This window comes from Strix aluco, chromosome 3, assembly GCF_031877795.1.
Source record: "Strix aluco isolate bStrAlu1 chromosome 3, bStrAlu1.hap1, whole genome shotgun sequence".
Classification (NCBI taxonomy): Eukaryota; Metazoa; Chordata; class Aves; order Strigiformes; family Strigidae; genus Strix; species Strix aluco.
The window spans coordinates 27,202,955-27,221,781 of NC_133933.1; the positions used below are offsets into that span (position 1 = coordinate 27,202,955).

At 35.9% G+C, this 18,827-nt stretch overlaps 1 protein-coding gene across 3 annotated transcripts in view; it reads left to right on the plus strand.

Annotated features, from left to right (window-relative positions):
• Positions 1-18,827, plus strand: part of GPATCH2 (G-patch domain containing 2) — a 126,342-nt gene that overhangs the window by 31,014 nt on the left and 76,501 nt on the right. Inside the window, exon 6 of one of the 3 annotated variants that reach the window (XM_074817898.1) lies at positions 8,894-10,300. The exons of 1 other annotated variant lie outside the window; for it this stretch is intronic. In XM_074817898.1, the coding sequence (XP_074673999.1) occupies positions 8,894-8,977 (84 nt within the window). In that variant the 3' untranslated portion in view covers positions 8,978-10,300. Of the gene's footprint in view, positions 1-3,352; positions 3,462-8,893; positions 10,301-18,827 lie in introns of those variants that run through there. One more of the 3 variants, XM_074817899.1, reaches the window with a different exon arrangement.

Here is an 18,827-nt window from a genome sequence, read left to right on the forward strand (position 1 = left end):
AATCATAACTGTAAAGCAAAGATGGGGAATTAAAATGTTTTAATCGTGTTTGATTTATAACAAGCAAAAATACAAACTGCAACTTAAAATGTTGGGGGTTTTTTCTGTATGCAGTCTGAGTTCATATGGCTTGTACCCAGAGTAAGAGGCAGCTGTAAAAACAGTGAATTAAACTGGATCTTTAGTGTCCTCTCCAGCAATTTGTCATGAGATGCATATATCAAATAGCTTCAAAATACAGCACAGAAAATAAAGTAGCAAACACACACGATGCATTGTGTTGAAATTGAATCGCCCGAGTAAATTATTCTGCTGCTTTCATAATAAGAGATATAATACGGGAATGAAGAGGTACTCCTCTGCCTTTCTGTTTGATTACTGTGACTTTAGTCAGATATAAAGACGATGTTCTGTAATCGGTTAAAAATAACCATAAAGAAGTGGAACAAACCACAGTGGTTGTAGCCAAACTTACCTGTGACTTAGCTGGAAAATGACATGTTTGCTACCATTTTGTTTCTTGAAATAAGAAAATCAAATGTGCATAGTGAGGGTGTAGTTTTGAGGAGGGAAGAAGGTACTTAAAACTTTTCAGGGACTGCCTCTTCTGATGGTTATCACGTGGCATTTACAGCAAGTGAGCATGTAACTGAATACAGAAGAGACCCTTTTCTTTACAGAACTGTTAGGCTTTGTTTCATGTTTCTGAGAGATCTTTAAATTGAATGAGTTGCAGAAGTGAATACTTTCTTAAACATGTTTACCCAATATCAGAGACTGCAATGCTAACTTTAAATAAATGGTAATAAGCAATCCTAGAATGGAAAGATCATTTCCTGAAGGTAATCAGTAAATTAATAATGCTGTGAGTTGAGGTGAGTCACAAGAAAATTCGAAGCTCCTCTGTCTCTTGATGTTGTGGAAAACCCTACATATAATGTTGGTATGAACTTTCCAAAAGCATCGTGATCTTTGTGTGTACTTAAACCATTTGTCCAATTACTGAATTACATATCATATATCAGAATAAAGAGGACAACAAGAAAAGGCTTGTTAATATCAGCACTTCCAACTGGAATGGTTCAAGAGACTGATAGTCCTTGCCTTTTAATTACTGTCTCTTCAGTTAGGACACAGCAGGTGCTTTTTTAGTTTCTTTTCCAAGTGAAGCATAAACCATAATAACTGATGAAGTGAACCCTTTCAGTCCAACAGCTTTGATAACTGTTGAAAATCTGTTCCACTCAGCCCCTTGCAATTTGATTCAGCAAACTCTTACTTGCTTTTGATGATCTGATTTTTGTTGTGGTTTGTTGTTTTTTTTCCTTTTTTCACTATTAACTTTAGGTAGTCCCTCATTTGACAGGTGATTTTGAAACCTGCATTCACAAGCATGAGAATAAGTTCTGTATTCTGTTGTTTCCCAGCCTTGACATAGCATTGCTGCAGATTATGGTTTTAAAGGTCAAGGAAGAAACTTATCCTCAGTTCAGAGAACTGAAAATTGTTTATTTGGGCAGTCACTTTCTTACTGCTAGCTGGCAGGCAAACTCTGTTGCAGCTGTCCTGCTATATGTGTATATATGTTTTAAACACTTGTGAAATACACTTTAAAGAGCTTCAGATAAAATGTGCCCCATTTCCCCTTAACCCTGACCCCATCCCATTGGATTGCTTAGTTCTAAAAGGCTTACTTTACAAAGACCTAAACAGAGAGATACAGTAGGTTTACAGTAGATTGCATTTTTATTCTCTATAGAATATAGTCAAACTGGAGAAAAAGAAACCTTTTTCCTGTTTTGTCATGCTGTTACACTTTGAAAAAGAAAGCATTCATGTGGCAATTGAGATTTTTGTTGCCATACTGCTTTCTCTTTTGTTCATGTTTTATAAAAATCTGGAATCTAATTGTTGGTGTAAGTCTTAAGGCAATTTAAGGCAAATTGCAGTACCTAGAATAACTTTTAAGAACACTGCCTGATAGAAGTTCCCATAAGGCAGCTTTTACATGCACTTAAGTAAAAGATAGGAAATGACTACATAAAAACAAGGGGGTTTTTTGCGTAAATAAAAGCTAGCATTTCAGTGTTAAGTTGGGCATAAATATTTTAAAATATATTGTTATCCCTTGTTCAGGAGAACAGAACACTTAAGTATATTTTGTCAGTTTACTGAGAATAAACTATGTAATAGTCACATCATATATAATATTTAAAAACTCGGAAGGATTTATTAAAGTTTTCTTTGTACACAAACTGATATCTTTATAAAATTAATTTCCCTACGTCAGTGATGTATATGCATATTTTCTTTAGGGTTTAATGTGATTTTTGTTTTTGTTTCAGGAAAACAACTTCATTTACATAGGATGTTTTACTGAATCTTACATTAAATATTACTAGAATGTGGAAAATGTTTTAAAAATATTTGGTGGTTGATGGATTAGTACTCTTCAAAGGGAAACAAAACACTAAATATTTCTAATCCTGCATTATTTACCGCATGGGTGGTTAAATGCTACTTTAAGCCCCATAAAATTAAAAGGGAGAAATCTGCCAACTGTAGCAGGAATTGGATTTAGGAAGAGTGGTACAGAGCCAAAATATTGCTACAGAATTAAATGTCAAAAATCTTCTTTAATAGTAGATATATAGTTCACAGTGCCTGGTTATGATTAATACATTTAATCTAAATCACTGAAAGTTGCTCTCTCCTTTTCCATAAAATACAATAGGACACAAATCAGTTTTACTGTAGGTGGATAACAATTGGAAAATAATGCATCTTCCCGCCCAATAAATTGTCAGTTATACCTTTTAACTAAAATCGATTCATCTTTCCAAAATTTATTACAATTTCTAATAATAAATCTTTTCAAATGTTTATTCATTTGCTTTTTGATACATTTGTGCCACTTTTGCTATGGTCTAATGTTTTTTCTTTTGATTCATTGTAAATTAGAAAATCTATTTTGAGTCAATTTTCTAGTTAAGAAGTTAAAATCTATAACCTAGCCATTTTTTCATAGTCTCCTTTGCACATTTTAATACCCTTGAACTTAGATACAATCCAGTAAATTCTGATCAGAAGGTGATTAAAAGACTTTTCACTGCAACTTCTTGACTGAGGGCCAGATTCATAAAACAAGTACTTAGCAGATTGTTAGCTAGTTTTCTCCTGCACATCTCCCCGATTCAAAGAAGGAGATTGAAACAACTATAGCAAATGGATAGATACATAGGTTTTGGCCAAAGATTTTTGGTACAGACAATCAGAATTGGTCTTTTGAATTGGAATCCAGCTGTGACCATACAGGGTATGATAGAAGCCTCCTTTTGTTGTCCCTTTACAGCAACAAGGCAATGATGGTACTGGAGATCACTAAAGCATACTGCATGTTTCCCATTATTTGTCGTGTCTGCAATTATCCAATGCAAACCTCTTCGAGCACGGTCATCTGCCACTTCACATTCTTAGAAGTAACACATTTTTAAGAAGAAAATAATTTTAAAAAATTTTTCATCACTCTCTAATGATTGATCTTCTAATCTGTGTTGTGAAATTGTGTTCACTGTTCAGCAGTTTCCTGCTTGAGATAGTCTTAATTTTTTAAAAATATCCCAATAAACATATTTCCTGTTCTGATTCAGTTAAATACTGTGATCTTTTAGTCCGTTTCCTGACAAGAATTATGTATGGGAAGGTTAATCTAGTATGTAGCCATATCAAATTTCTTAGCGCACAAATCTGTTTTGTTTATAATATCAATGTCAACATTGGCAGAATAGAGGGAGAGGGCTAGAAAATCCTTCAATCATAACTATGAAGAATATTACATTCACAGTTTCAACTTGATCTCTACAGTATCACTTATTGGCAAATTTGCGTAGCCGAAAGGATCTTGAGTTTAAAGTGATTGATTTCAGAGTTAAAAAAATCATTTGTGTGGATGGATTGGAATTCATTAATTTTACTAATTACATAGTGAAGAAAACAGATGCTTTCTTAGGCAAAGATCAGGCTTTAATTACAGGTCTTACCTGCTCATCTAAAAATAGTGTCAATATGTTCATGTCTCTCTTCAAGTTAATTTCTTATTTTTATGTGGAAGTATGATCTGTTACACATTTGCTAAGCCTTATTCCAACTGTGTGCAAATAGAAGTCTAATACTCAGAGTACTTGTAAAGGGGTACATATATCATAATGCATGTATTTAGAAAATTTTTCAAGGGTAAGTTGCGCAAAGATTGCCTCTTTAAAATGTCAAAATCAGTACTATCCAGTACTAGTCTGTTTCCAGTGTGTTACAAAAATAGTCAAAAACACTTGCAAAAAAGATGAGTTTCCAGCAATTATATAAATCTGTCTGGAGTCCCCTTAGGACTCTTATTCTGAGGTATTTGCTCTGTAGGATTACGACTATGTGAGGAAGGCAGAGTAAGCTACCATAGAATTAGAGGAAGAACCTAACAGAAGTATTGTGTATGTTTTTGTCCTTTAGCAAATTGTTATAAATGTGTTGTCCATTTTAATTGCTTTAAATATGTATTTGTCACTGCCATGGGGCAGTGGAGATCACTTAACTAGTACTAATAATTGGCAAGATCCAGAAAGAAATTACCTTTTAAAGGAACCTGTACAACCAACAGCCTGAGGATGCATGATCCACGGAAAGAATGACTATTTTTGCCACATTCTTCTGTGCTTGGAAGAAGTGCGTGAGGGGAAAGAAGCTAGCAAAGCATCAGTAGGCATAGTTAGTATACTGAGTGTTTAATGGAGTAAACTGATACAAGGCTGTAAATGAACTCAGAGAAGTAACAATTGTCATTAGAAAAACTTGATCATTTTAACTTTGTATAAAATCTTTCTAACTTCAAAACATATTTTTATCAGTACTTAATTATACTGTCCTTTCTCAGACTTTACTGTTTGCCAGGATTCTTTACTTCAGAAAGTTCGTATGTTGCGTGGAAGAGCATTCTCGTATCTCTTCAGTGCAAATGTGTTTTCTTCAGAATCAGAAGACTGTCCTATAGTGAGAATGGGTTCTACAGGAAAAAAGTTGAGATGTGTGTACAGTAAAGCAACACAAAGTGACAAAACATAAGCAGAGTCAATATAACCTATTAGTAGCAAACTCCAGTAGTTGTCCAGATGTTCCGTTACAGTCTTTTCTTTCTTTTAGATGTTATGGGATGGGGAAGGGTGCTTTCTAAAAAGTAATCTGCTTGGGTGTTTTTTCAAGATTTTCATCAGGGGGTTTACTTTGCTGCTTTTTTCCTGTGAAGGGAGATTTGTACATGCTTTGCTTACATCAAGGGAGTTACTACTGTAGGCAGTATGGTCAGAGCTGATGAGCAGTCTTAAGAGTGCAGCAGACCCAAAATCCCTCATGAACACAGAAAGCTTCAATATGACTACCTGCTTTTAGTTGTGGGGATGTATTTGAGCATTTGTGGGACCTTGGATAAGTATGTCCTTAATTATTTATTGTTCTTTTAATGCTAGGTTAATAGATATGAAACTACTGTGTAGATATGAAACTGTTGTGTTAAATTGCATCTATTGTATCTGTAGTCTGCCAGTTTATCATGTAGTGATGATGAGAGTAGAAAATAGTTTCATTTCAAAGAGAGCTTTCACTAGAATGCTAGCAATATTGTCCAAGATTATTGCAGACTATTGATGTGCTGTTTGTTACTGGTTCTTTGAGAGAAAATGGTGGCCTTTCAATGAATGTTGTTGTGGATTTTTATGTTCAGAAATTCTGGATTTCTCTTGGATATTTGTTTTGCAGTTCTTCCATTAAATTAGTAAAGCAAAGAAACTTAATCTCAAAATAATTGAAATAAGAACACTGCACTGTGAAGAATGTGTTTGAATCGATGGCTCTACTCATTGTGGCTGTTTTGATAGGATACTAAATGTTATAATAATAATGCATTCAATTTTCAGTTATGCCTTTGTTGCCATGAAGATCAACTGTAGAAGTATTATTCTTGAAAGCAGATTTAATTCTTGCCTCCTGTGCATAGAAATGTTTAGGGAACAGGGGAATGTTTAGACACTTTGCTCTGGAAGGTAAATAATATCCTTGAGGTATTGTCCACTATGCTGTTGGTGGCTTTCAAAGTGTATTACCAAGCACGACTATTTTTTATGCCTTCAGAAGAAAATAAATAGGCTCTCTTGTTTACCTTAACCTAAAGGGAGACAGAAAACTGCCTGGAGAATCAGGTACATCTGTGTCCCCTTTATTTTATTGTCTTGCTGGAGGAGCTGGAAGTGGCCAGCCGTGCTGTCAGCGTATACATAGCCCAGAGGTCTCAAATGGCCTTGACTTGCGCAAAACAGATTATTCCAGTAGGGTGACAAAGCTGGTTGGCTGTTAAGAGAGCTAATCAAAGCAGACACAAACCTAAGTATAATACTGGTTATTAGAAACTCTGCTGGCATCAGAGTAATTAAATGTAAACACCTAAAGCATTCATTTATTTCTTTATCAAAATTATCAAACTGGTGAAGTGCCCACAGCTGGGGAGAGGTGGGACTTTTTGACCTCACTTAACCTTTCGAGTATAACTAAGAGGATTTGTCTTGGCAGCCCCCTCTCCAAGGGGAGATCATTGAAACCATTAATGATCTATCCTTTGGCAAAATGCCTGGCACAAATTCTCTGAGAGCAGACTTTTTAAAGCTTTGTGTGCTTTCCTTAACACACATTTTCTGACACTGAGCATTCTGAGGAAGCTGGTGATTCTTGTCTAGGTTTGTACATCATTCTTCTTAAAACTTACATGGCTGTATGCTACGTATAGATCAGTTCTTTTGATCCACATGTCCAATATTTAGTATCATCTAGAGGATGTGTGGCCTGGCAGAAAAGTATTGTGATTGTTGTTTGAGCAGCAGCACCTATACACTTAAGAACTTGTCTCTGAAGAACAATTTGGGGAAGACTGGCAAATCCCAGGCACTTTAAGCCTTCTATCACAGAAGTGATAATCCAGAACTGGAATCCTTATTAATTCTCTCGGTGCCAGTTACACCTGGTCAAGGATCTCCTGAGAGTTTGGCAGGGTCTCACCTACTGTGTGGCAATGGCTGATTTGAAAGCTTCAAACAAATGAGGTTGGATAAGCAGTTTTCTTTTGGCAGGCATTAACATGAGGTTTTTGTCATAGGATGGTAGGTTGTGGAAGATTGAGATTGGGGAGAACCCCTCTGAGATTGTCCAAGTGTTTTGCCATATGCTTTGGCTTATTTACATTTGTTTAGCCTCTTCTAAGTGAAGCAAGTTGACCTAAAAACTATGAATTATACCCATCCTTTGCTTGTGATCTTTGTATGTCTTTCTCTTGCCAAGTGATATTCTGGAAAGGTATTAATCAGTTGATGTGCTCTACTGGTTGTGGATGTCTCTGAATTCTGTATGTATTTTTGTTTATATTGGGAAGCACTGACTTGGTTTTGTGGGCTGGAAAAATGGGTGCTGCTTCTAGGACTTTCAGAAACTGAAGTGGGTATGTTTACTGTGTTGTATTTCACATAGACTCTGAACATCCATTTTCAACAGACTGACGGTTTAACAAAATGCCTGTCTGCATGCTGACAGTATATAAAATGCAGTTAACAAATAAAATTCTTCTTGGCCATCACAAAGAACTCTATTTTTTTAAGAATTTCTGCTGCCACTTTATAAAATTCTTTAGCCACAGTAACCTTGGCTCCCCCTTCCCTTTTTTTCTGGCTTCAGTCTTTTCTCTGTTCCCAGTGATACCCACAGTTCCTGTTTCATATCTCTTTAAACCTGCATACATACATACAATCCTTGTAACTCCTACCTGCCTGTTTTAAAAGGGGCAGCATGTGATGTGAATTGTTCCAGGCTCCACATGTGAGCTGGCTGTTTGTGCTGATGTCACCCTGGAGTGTGGGCACTGATCTGGGGGTCTCTGCCCATTAGGTGTCACAAATACAAACTTATTTTTAAGACATCTCTCCTTTTAGAGCCAGCTGAAATTTGCTAATGGGCTTAAAAGCTGGTGAGGGAGTTCTAGGAGGTCAAAAGTTGCATGTAATTATGTAGGTCTTTTCTTCAGAAAACCAAGGTAGAAGTTATTCTGTAAAAGCATGAGTAGAACAATGACTTTCATGGAACAAACAATATAATAGTAAACTGTCTTTACAGGAATAAAGCTCTGGGATAGCATAAAGGATATAGTATTAAGTATATGAGTATATTTACGAAGTACTGTGGTCCAAGGATAAACTTACTTATTTGTTTTTAAGGCTGGTAGCTTTCCGGCTTAGGGGTGTGTTGTAGGCCAAAACAGCTTCAAGTTAGGGAATGCCAGTCATTTTAATTTATTGCCATTTAACAGCCTTTCAATTACTGATCCTGGTGTTGAAAAATAAAAACAAACACTTAGACAAGCCCACCATGCCTTCCCTCCAGACACCTCTCCTCCCTGGTTTTTGGTCTCCCATCCCCTCACTGCACATTACACTCTGTCCCTTTGGTGGGATGATGGGAGGTGCAGGAGATAAGTCAGTGCATTGCAGTTCCTTTTCTTTTGCCACTGCTTGTTTCATACCAAATTGCTGAGGCATGAGTTGTCCCACCAGCTTTGGGGTCATACCTCTTCCTCAGTCTTGTCTCCAGCCTTTGCTTGAGTGGCTCCTTTGCTTCAGCAGTTCTGCAGTACTGCCTGCCCTGCCAGTCTGTCTTGTTTCTCACTTGTGCCTGTTCATGTATCTGTGCTGTCACAGTATCAGCTCTTGCGTCTCCTTTGTTTAGCATTTGTCCTCCTCTGGCATCTCCCTTCTGTATCCTGATGTGTGTGTCTCCTAGCTTTTACCTCCCGTTCCTAAATATTCTTTTGCAGGGACACCAAGGACTCCTCTGGCTTCATTTTGGTGCATGGCGGGCCTGTTTCGTTCATCATGGAGCCAACTGGTACCAACTGTGACTGGCACAGAGCAGTCCCTGAACACCTTCTACACAGGTCACCCTCAGTCTCCCCTCCAGCTGCTAAAACCCTGTCAGCTGTGCCCAATAGAGGGTAGATAGCCTCGGTTTGGGTTTGTATATGTAGATGCTTACAGCACTACAAAGAGAAACTTGAGAAAATGGAGAGGGGAGGAAAGAGTTACGTTCCAAAGTGTTGTGGGTTTTCTGTCTATTGCTAAGGTTATTTACACAAACTATTTGTTTCAATAAAATGCCTTGGAGAAGTTAAAGTTAGAACAAAAAACTGAATAACTGGTATAAAACCTCTTGTGTGCCTGGATAACACTTATATGTAATGTACATGGCTTACTAATACTAATCATACTTTAAGAAAGCAATGCAAGTTATTTCTGTGGTACCAGTTTGCTTCCTAACAAGGAGAAAGTAAATAAATTTAGAAGTACAGTGGTTAGCTTTTCAAAAAGCTATGATTTCTTTTCAGTGTAGAAAACTCTATAGTTTTAGTAAGCGTGGTCACTGTACCTCATGTGATTGTATGTTATAATTTTCCAGCAGTGACTATATTAATATGATCTCATGCTTTACAGAGGAAAGAGTAAATCTCTTGAGACTTGTAATCGAGATTCATAGAGGCTAAACTTCATCCATTTCATCCAGTCCAAGCCTAGTATTTTCTATTAGTTAGGTATCTCTGAGCAATTAAACAGAATAAAATCTAAGGAACAGTCACTTGAGTGGAGTTTACACTCTGTAAATCTAGGTTGATGTGTCTATGGGTTTTCATATCTCTCTGTCTAATAACTAACACCCTCCCTTCCGTTTGATAGGAATGCAAGAAGGAAAGACGAAGCAAGTTGTAAAGAATGTGTGTGGGGTATGGATTATGAACATGGAATCATGTAACTTTATTGATTTTAACTATTTTTAATTTCTGTTTTTATACTATAGGACCAATTTCTCACTACTGTTCTAGTAATAGCAATAAGCCCTAGAGAAGTTCTTGATGCAATGTATCAGCTTTTAAGCTATCAATTTGTGGTAGTTTGTGAATTTACTGAAAAGGATTCAAGTAGCATCTTGAAAAAAGTGATGCTGAAATACTGTCAGAAGAACCTTGAAATTGAATTACAGCTTTAATATTCAAACTGGGGCATGTATTGTTATTTGTAGTATATGTAAAATGACTTTTATAGATGAAATTTAAAATCGGTGACGCAGAATAGGGTTTATAGTGCATGGGCTTTAAGAAGAGCAAGGAAAGATCTTTTGATGTAGAGCATGAAGCAGAAGGATGCATATTTATTAAATAAAGGAATTTTAAAATGGGAGTATGGTAAAAGAAAAGGTTGTTCTTGCTGATGTGTTATTCAGATGGTCACCTGCGTTGCCAAAAAGAAATGCAAAATGTTTCTCTGTGCCTTTTATTAAATAAGTATTATTTTGATTTACTAAAAACAACTAAAATAATGTTATCTTGTAAAACAATGAAGAACTGCCTTGTCAAATCTTCATGCTTGAGGCTTTCATTTCTAGGAGTCTGATTCTTTGTGCTGTGGTGTTGGTATTGCCTGTGTTTCTGGCAAGGCGCTATGCTTTCTTCCCATCCCTGCTGTTCTGTCTGAATTGTCAAGACTTGGCCAGTTAGTCCACTCTCTACCTGGTTTAGATGTATGAATTCCAGAAACCACAGAAAATCTATTTAGTGTTCCATAGGACTCAGTGGATATATGCATGTTAGCAGAGGCAAGTGTTCAGAGAGGTGCTGCATAAAGTACCAGCTCACTGGCAGCAGCCTCCATCATGCTCTGTTTCCTATCATGTAACCCATTGCATGGAGGCAGACATGACCCCATTAAGCTTCATATATTTGGTAAGAATGTGAAAAGTTCTGTGTTGTCCAAATATTAGCTAACAATATCTTGCCTAATTGCCTCGTTGAACCCCACTTCTCTCTTGCATCAGTCCTGCACTGGACTACCACTTAGTATCACTGCAGAGGCAGGTCTGGAAGAGGAAATAGGGGGAAGGTCACCTACTGTAGTGTCATATGGATTGTTTCCTGGACTCTCACTTCCCACAAATGTTTTGTGGCATCTTCTCTTTGTGTCTTCAGCATTTTCATGGCATTTTCTCTTTGGGTCTTTCTGTCAGTATTCTTTGTAATCATCATTTCCTTCCTTACCAGCATTGTTTGTACTGGTTTTGCTAGTAATTTCTGTAAATCTATTTATCACAGTAAGCCTAATGCTTACTTACAAGTTGCCATTATAGAGTGGTAACAGCAGAGACTGAAAAGCAACAACAGACTTTGCTTGGCAATGCATGAGCACTGAACACAGTGCTGTAGCTGCTTAGGAGCATTATGATCTCTGGGCTTCCAGAGACTGATTCAAGGCAGTCATCCCAGCAGAAGGAATTTTCATGAATTGCAAGGGATGGAGTATTGTAACCAGCAACCCTCTTCCATTCTAAGTGGAGAATTCTTAAGACTTCAGTAAAAGTCCTTGGCAGCTTAGCAGGAACGGTCAGATTTGTTTCACTACACAAAGTACAGCGAAAACTTTGTTACAGGGTGGGTGGGTAGGCTGAGAGAGAGAGACCTGATTTTGAACATAGAACCCAAATAATCAGAAAGGTGGTGCAGTTGCTTTCAACATACTTTTGATATTTTGCATTTTTCACTTTTAGTGGCAAGAATATGATAAATATTCTTTATTTAATCCTCTATTCAACCTAAAATGTTGCGTGAGAAACCTTTTTTTTTTTTAAAGAACAATCATGATATATTAAATACACTTATCACTGTCATGTTAAAGGATACCAGGTCAGCTTGCTGGGCAGTTACAGCAATCTGAAATACTATGACTTGATAACTATAATAGTATATTCTGGGGTTTATGCGTTCTAGTGGAGTTTAGAGGTGATTCTTAAAACACCTTTCTATTTTATTATCCGTTTCCCAGGAGCCGTTTATGGGTTTATGTACTTAGATTTTAGCTTCAGATAAGGGTTAGCTGTTAGAAATGAGCGCATTACTGGACAGTGTTTACAGGAAATGGAGAGCGAGAGAAAAGAGGAATGTTTTCTCATTCTCTATAAGATTCCAGTTGCTGAGATCCAGTTTGAATGGTTTAGTACTGGCTCTTTGTTCTAATGTTCTCTTACTGTACTTACAAGTAAAATAATAACCAGTCTTTTACCATTCATCACAAATTTAGCATAGCATGATGGTAAATGAACAGCTGGCCTTATTAGCACTAATTTATTATGATCAAAGTTGTAGTCCAATTTCAAATTACTACAAACTTGATGAATTCATTTGCAGAAACAGAAGAAACTTTGATTATATGCTAGGCTATAGCAAATAGGGCAAACACAAAGAGCAGTAGTGCTGCCAAGAAAAATTTTAGTCTATACAAGTGGTATGTAATGAAGGTGACATCATTGTTTCTAAAATAAGCAATTATAACTTTATAAATTTAAGACTAATAATTTCATTACTGAAATATTCTCTACGGATTTATTCGTTTTTAAGAATGGTTTATCTCCCTTTATCACAATTACCCTTCAGTGATAAAGAACGCAAAATAAGAATCACAAGTTAACTATTATGGAATATATTAATTAACACTTCTTTAACTTGAGATCCTTTTAAGACTGTCCCAGCTTGCCCGCTCCTTCTTCTCAAATAATTACTCTTTCGATACATAGTTAATAGATTCCTCCCTCATCCCCTTTTATTAATGATTTCCTACCAAGCTTGTATTTTTGAATTTGCTAAGAGTAGATTTTACTGAATTAAAAAGACTAATTTTAGAACAGTATGGGTTTTTTTAATTAAAAAACTTGTTGGTTTTTTTTCTCTGTATGGCATACTTTAGTCCATGTTAAAATGTGAAATTGAGATAATGGATTCTAGATTTGTATATTTTTACTGGAAGTTTATTAAACTTAGTACATCTAAGACTATGAAATTAGGAAATGTAGCAAGGTAGTTTTGAAGTAACATGGGGAGAATGTGTGGGGGCAGTATTATACCATAAGAAAGAAATGAGGCGTCTACTTACTTGAGCTGCTTTTTTCTTCTTTTTCTCCTTCTGATATTCATCTTACTGAAAACTGCCTAGGTCTGAACTTTATGACAGTAGCAAGTAGGTGGAGCAGATTGCAAACCAGACAAACTGAGAGTTTAGATAGTTTTTCTGTATTGTTCTTTCCTTGACTTCATTAGGTAAATACAGGCCAATAGTAATAGAGTCCATTTCAACATGTTCCTATTTTTAGCTAGTATATTTTTCAAAAAGTTTATTTTTTGTTATGCATTACTAGCATCTGAGCTTTGCATACCACCTTGTCTTACCATGTCAAAAGTACCCAACAAGCAAACCCCTCTGATTTGTATGTACTAAGTGCATAGATTTACTGCTGTAGTTTGAACATTTTTAAATTAAAATATATCGCTTGTTCCAAATGTATTGATTTACACATCTCTGTCAATATTAAGTAGAGCAACTTTTCCAATAAGGTAAAAAAGATCTGGCAAGGCAGGTTACATTTACTGGATTGGTTTAAGTTTATATTTCTGCATGTTACTTGTTTGTTTTTGTTCTTTTGCCCTTTATTCTCAATCACTGTTACAGGTATTTGTAATGTCCCCTAACTGAGAAAAGATGCAGCCAGTTACACTGTGAATTCATGCAAAGTTGCAGTCATCAAAATGTGACCCTTAAGTTCTCTTTCTGAGTTTTCAACTGCGAACAAGTGCTTAAATATGAAAATTCCGCCTAAGGTTAGTTTTTTTAATAACTAAAAAAATCTTAAAATGAGCTTCAGAGCTCTTAAGCTTAATTGTAGTGTAATAGTAGTGAATTCTCAAAATGACAGCTTTTTCTGTAAGTGCTCTTGAGTAAAATGTTAGTTCTACCCCTTTTTTTTGATAGCAATATAATTATCTCTTTAGTCCACTTACTGTCATCAGCCAGCTGCTTGTGCAATAGTCATTTGGCTTTAGAACATGTGTACCAATGCAAATAACATTACAGTTTCTCTCTTTTCTGTTCTTTTGCACCTGAATGTTAAACTACTTCATTTGTCCTAAGTAAGCAAATGAACAAGTGTGCAGTAGTTAGAGGATGTCCCTGCAGTCCATCAACTTACTCTGTTAAAACTTCTTTGTCCGTATCTCTGTCTGCTCAGCCTAATCTGCTGATTGCTGGTCTGAAGAGCAGCTGATATGTAAAGCTGGGCATAACATTTGCTAGTGGAACATCAGTCTGGTGCGGATCAAGAAAATATTGTGGATTTGAGCCTTTTATGTCAGTAAATGTAGACTTAGATCATGCTTAGAAAGTTCATATAAATCTTTCCAAATGCCAAGTAGATCCACCTGGGGACTGACCAGTTCCATAAAAACTGTGGTGGTGTTTTTTGGGTTTTGTTTTTAAATACTGTCATTCCAGTTGCGTAAACTCTAGAAAATTGCTAAGAGATTCTCTTTGGTAGTGATGGATACAGGTAGCAGTTTTTTTCCTGCTAAAAAAGAAACTGGCAGTCATTTTCGTTTCTAAAAGGTCAAAATCTCAGTGTGGTCTGGCTAGTGTGTATCTGTTGGTATTAAACATGCATGTTACTTAAGTTTTAAAAGCAATATCTATTTTAATACTGTACTAATTTTTAATCTGAATACTTGCCGCAAGTTGAACAGATTATGATAGCAGCTGCTTTGTTTTAATGAAAATAACATATTAAAGAAGGAACAAAAGGAAAATTGTAGAAACGTTTTCATGGGCCATTGAAAAATCTTCATTTGAGTGTTGTTAGCAAAGTTATAAACTTCTGGAAATTAGGTATGTAGTTTCTGTGTTCAGGGATAAATTGATAGTGTTTGCCAGACCCTCATAGCAGTGGAACATGTAAGCATGCTATGAGGTCTGTGGTATTTGCTTTGTACACAGGCAAGAAATACTATTTATACCAGAGCTACTTCATCTCTGTAAAAACAATATAACTTTGAAAAAATTCAACAGCTTTCTTTGTCTCTCCGAATGACATTTAGGTATCTTATCTTAGACTTTTTTATGATAATGAATTGAAATGCATAACTAGCATTGTATAACCTCTTTTGTGAAGGTATATTCTATGATGTTGGTACCTCTATTTTTTTCCAGTATAATAAATCTGTTTAGTTGGGTAGAGGAAGAGGGGTGTGTTATCCATTGTTATTCTCTAGGGAAAACCATTTTTTTCTTGCCTTTTTTAACTGGATTTTCTGTGGAAGTGAGGTGAGCTATCATAAGTTTTCTTTCTTCCTTCCTGCCTCATTCCAATATCTTCAGAAATTCCTAGTTAATTTGACAATCATTCAGATGTAAATTATTATTAAATACCTTACATTTCTTGGAAAAGAAGTAGACAAGCTGAGGTGACAAACCTGAATTTATTAACTCCCCTGAGGAAAGGTTTGCGGCACAAACTCAGTTATTAGCATGAGAGAAACCCATGTGGGAGTAACCTTATAAATGCGTCAACATTTGATCAGTGTTTGTGCCTTTTTTAGACCTCAAAGTCAGTTAAATGTCAGGTGTAAAGCCATAAGAAGCCAGGTGGAGTTGCTTGTTTTGTTTCCAGTTCCCTTTATCCAGAATGCATGATGAACAGGTAGATACAGGTAGAATAGAAACTTCAGAAGCATTGCTTTTATTGATTTGCTGGCCAGTTTAACATGGGGTTTTCAGTTATGTTTAGTAACTAGTATCCTCTGTTATCCTTAATTATTTATATTTCACTTTGTTATACTTGAAGCTTTTTTACCAAAAGAAGCCATACTGATTTTTTTTTTTTTTTATGTGGCTGGATCTATGGCTGTAGTGACCTCTAAGTCTTACTTTAACTTTTGTCTGAATATTCTAAAAATGTTGTGTTTTCCTGGTTTAATAGTGTCTAAGGTTAAATTTCCCTAAGGTACTGATAAAAGATAATGCCAAGAAATTTCTTGGCAAATTTTCAAGAAGGGCAGGTCCCTTGAGTTCCAAGAATGATGGGTCAAGGAGGAAGCAGACGTGTGCTTTCTGGTTGTCCAGAATAAGAATTGGGTATCTGCTAGGTTTAGTCGGGTGAAGCATGGAACAGAAAAGATAGTATATTAGTTCTTTGAATTTGGACTGTCTATGAAGCACATTTACATCTATCAGCACTAATAAGTATTAAATAAAATGAAATAATTATTGTGCATGCACCTTCATACTATCTTTTTTTATCCCTCACTTGGAATTTTAATTTCTAGAAATTCTGTGACTTCATTCCTTCTAATTTCCTCTTACACTGTATTATGTCACCTCCCATCCTTGATGTCTATTTGCACCAAATAAGCAAACTGAATAATACAATGCTACTAAGTTGCTTGAATATGATAAGATTCTTCCTTTTATTTGGATAGAGACAGAGCTCACAGAGTTCATGGTTCAGTACTGCTAATCTTGGAGGAAAACCCCATGTTATAGCTGTGTAATTCTGCAGGAATTTAATACTTTTGCTGGAAACAAATGTTTTTCATTATTTAAAAATAATGGCATTCAGGAGATAAGTGTTTGATTCAAAAGAGAATTTGACACAATCTGTCCCAGGGATTTGCCATATTTGTCAGTAGTCTTAGCATCCTCGGTAAGAAATTAAAAAAAAAAAAAAGTATTAATCACAACTTATTAGCTTCATTCACACTGATTATGTCCCTTATCTTATACTAAGGAAGTTGTATGCCTATGATTCTAGACCATAGGAGGAAATTGCTAAGATTTTGTATATTGTTGTTTCATGTGGAAATACACTCTCTACATGTTGAGTCTGTGTTTAAAAATAAATTAATGATGACTGTAGCCTATGATAAAGTCAGGTTGTAGCCTGATAATTATATCAATCAAAATAAATAATCAGTAAGAATTCCAGGTTTGCTCTTCTTCATATTACCTGGAGTGTTTAAAAAGATTTACAAATAGGCTATGAAGTTAACTTCTTAAATGTCAAAAGTCCAGTGACTTCACGAAGACTGCTACATTTAACTGAGAAATTTTTATGGTTTCATTTATTACATTAAAATAGTTCTCAAGAACTAAGAAAAATACTTCTAACATAATTCAATTGCATTACTTCATGGCTTTCACATAATTGAGGTTGAAGTAAGTTATCAAGTTAATGTCACATCATACTCTTGCATTAGTGGACTGCACTTCAATACTGTATTTAGTTTTTGGCCTGGTTTTGTGATTGGCTGGAAGGCTAATGTATATAACTGCTATTTCAGGACATGATCAGAGTTATAATACTGTATTCTGTATAGTATATTCCTTTCCCATCTGAGTTTTTTTTCAGGCTTTCTGTAGAAAAAAAAAACAGAACAGCAATGCTAGCTGTATACTCTGTCATCTGCTTAATCCTTATCCCCTTCGCATTGTCAATACTCATCTAATTCCACTTTAACAACAGTAATTGGCTGATGGAGTAGCAGATATAGATTTGTTTTCCTGATGACTCCTTGACTTTTTTCCTCTGGTAATACTAATAGAATTCCAAATCCTTACTGGTGTGATCATGTCATGAGTAGGTCAACAGTCATGTCAAGGTCCTATTGGAAACTTCATAGCCAACATCTTAATTTAGACTTAGCTATCTTTTTCTCTTGTATGTGCAATTGTAAGCAATTCTTTCAAGTATCACACTCATTCCATTATAACACAATTCATTTGATGCAAAGGGAGGCAGTTCTGCATGTGAATTGTTTACTGAATTGTAGTTGGTCACACACAAATGCAGTAAGCCTCTTTCCAGATGTGATGCATTATCTGAATTATGTCGGGAGATTGAAGAAAACAAAATATTGCTTGTTTGAGATTTTCAAAGTTATTTCAGGCTTTCTGCTAATGAGAATTGAAATTGATATTTTGGATTTCTAATATTAAAGGCAGACATGTCTAAAAGTTTGAAATGTAATGTCTCTGGGATGGCTGAGTTGCTCCAGTGGTTTTCTGACACCAGAAGGAAAAAGCTTGCCTGCTTGTTTCTTTTTTTAACTCTATCCCAGCTCTTAACCCCATCTCTCACCTGCTCCAGGCCATGTGGTTCCTCCCCTATATCTTGGCACAGCTCTGAATTATAAGACCTGTTTCTGAGCTGCCACAATTCACCAAAACCAGGGAAAAAAACCCAGACTTTTCTTTTGAGAAAAGACCTTTTCTGATCTTTTTTAATGAACTGGAAGTGACCTAGAAAAGGTCAGAAACATCAACTCTGACAGAAATGTGAAGCTGACAGCAAGATGGAAAGGGGGATGTGGGACAGCCCTTTTTAGCAGTAGTGAGTCATTTAGGACAGACTGTTTCATGGTAGGATTTTATGTTTAGTTTTTGATTATATAAGTCAAAATTGAGAAATAAGGCTCTATGAAGTTGTTTGGAAACCTGTTTAGGTTTGATGGGCAAATGGTAGTCTTCCTCATCCCCATACAACTTACTTTGTCTTTTCTGTTACCTGAAGCTTCATACTTATTTTTGGTACCAGTGTGTATCCAGTCTGGAAATGGGAAGTATGCCTTGTTGCCTCTCATGGACTTGAAGCAACATTGCAGAAGTTTTTAGTATTGACTTGAGTAAGAACAGAGTAGACTGCATATTCTCAAGCTGTCAGAAAAACCCGTAACAACTGATTAAACACTTTTTTGTCTCTTAAAGCATGTCAGATTTAATTGAGTGGTTAAGAACCAGTTTTGGCAGAGACTTAATCTCACTTAGTCTTTTGGCTAACTGAATAGTACTCAATATTGAAAGGGTGCATGCAGTCTCTTGATAGAGATTTATGCA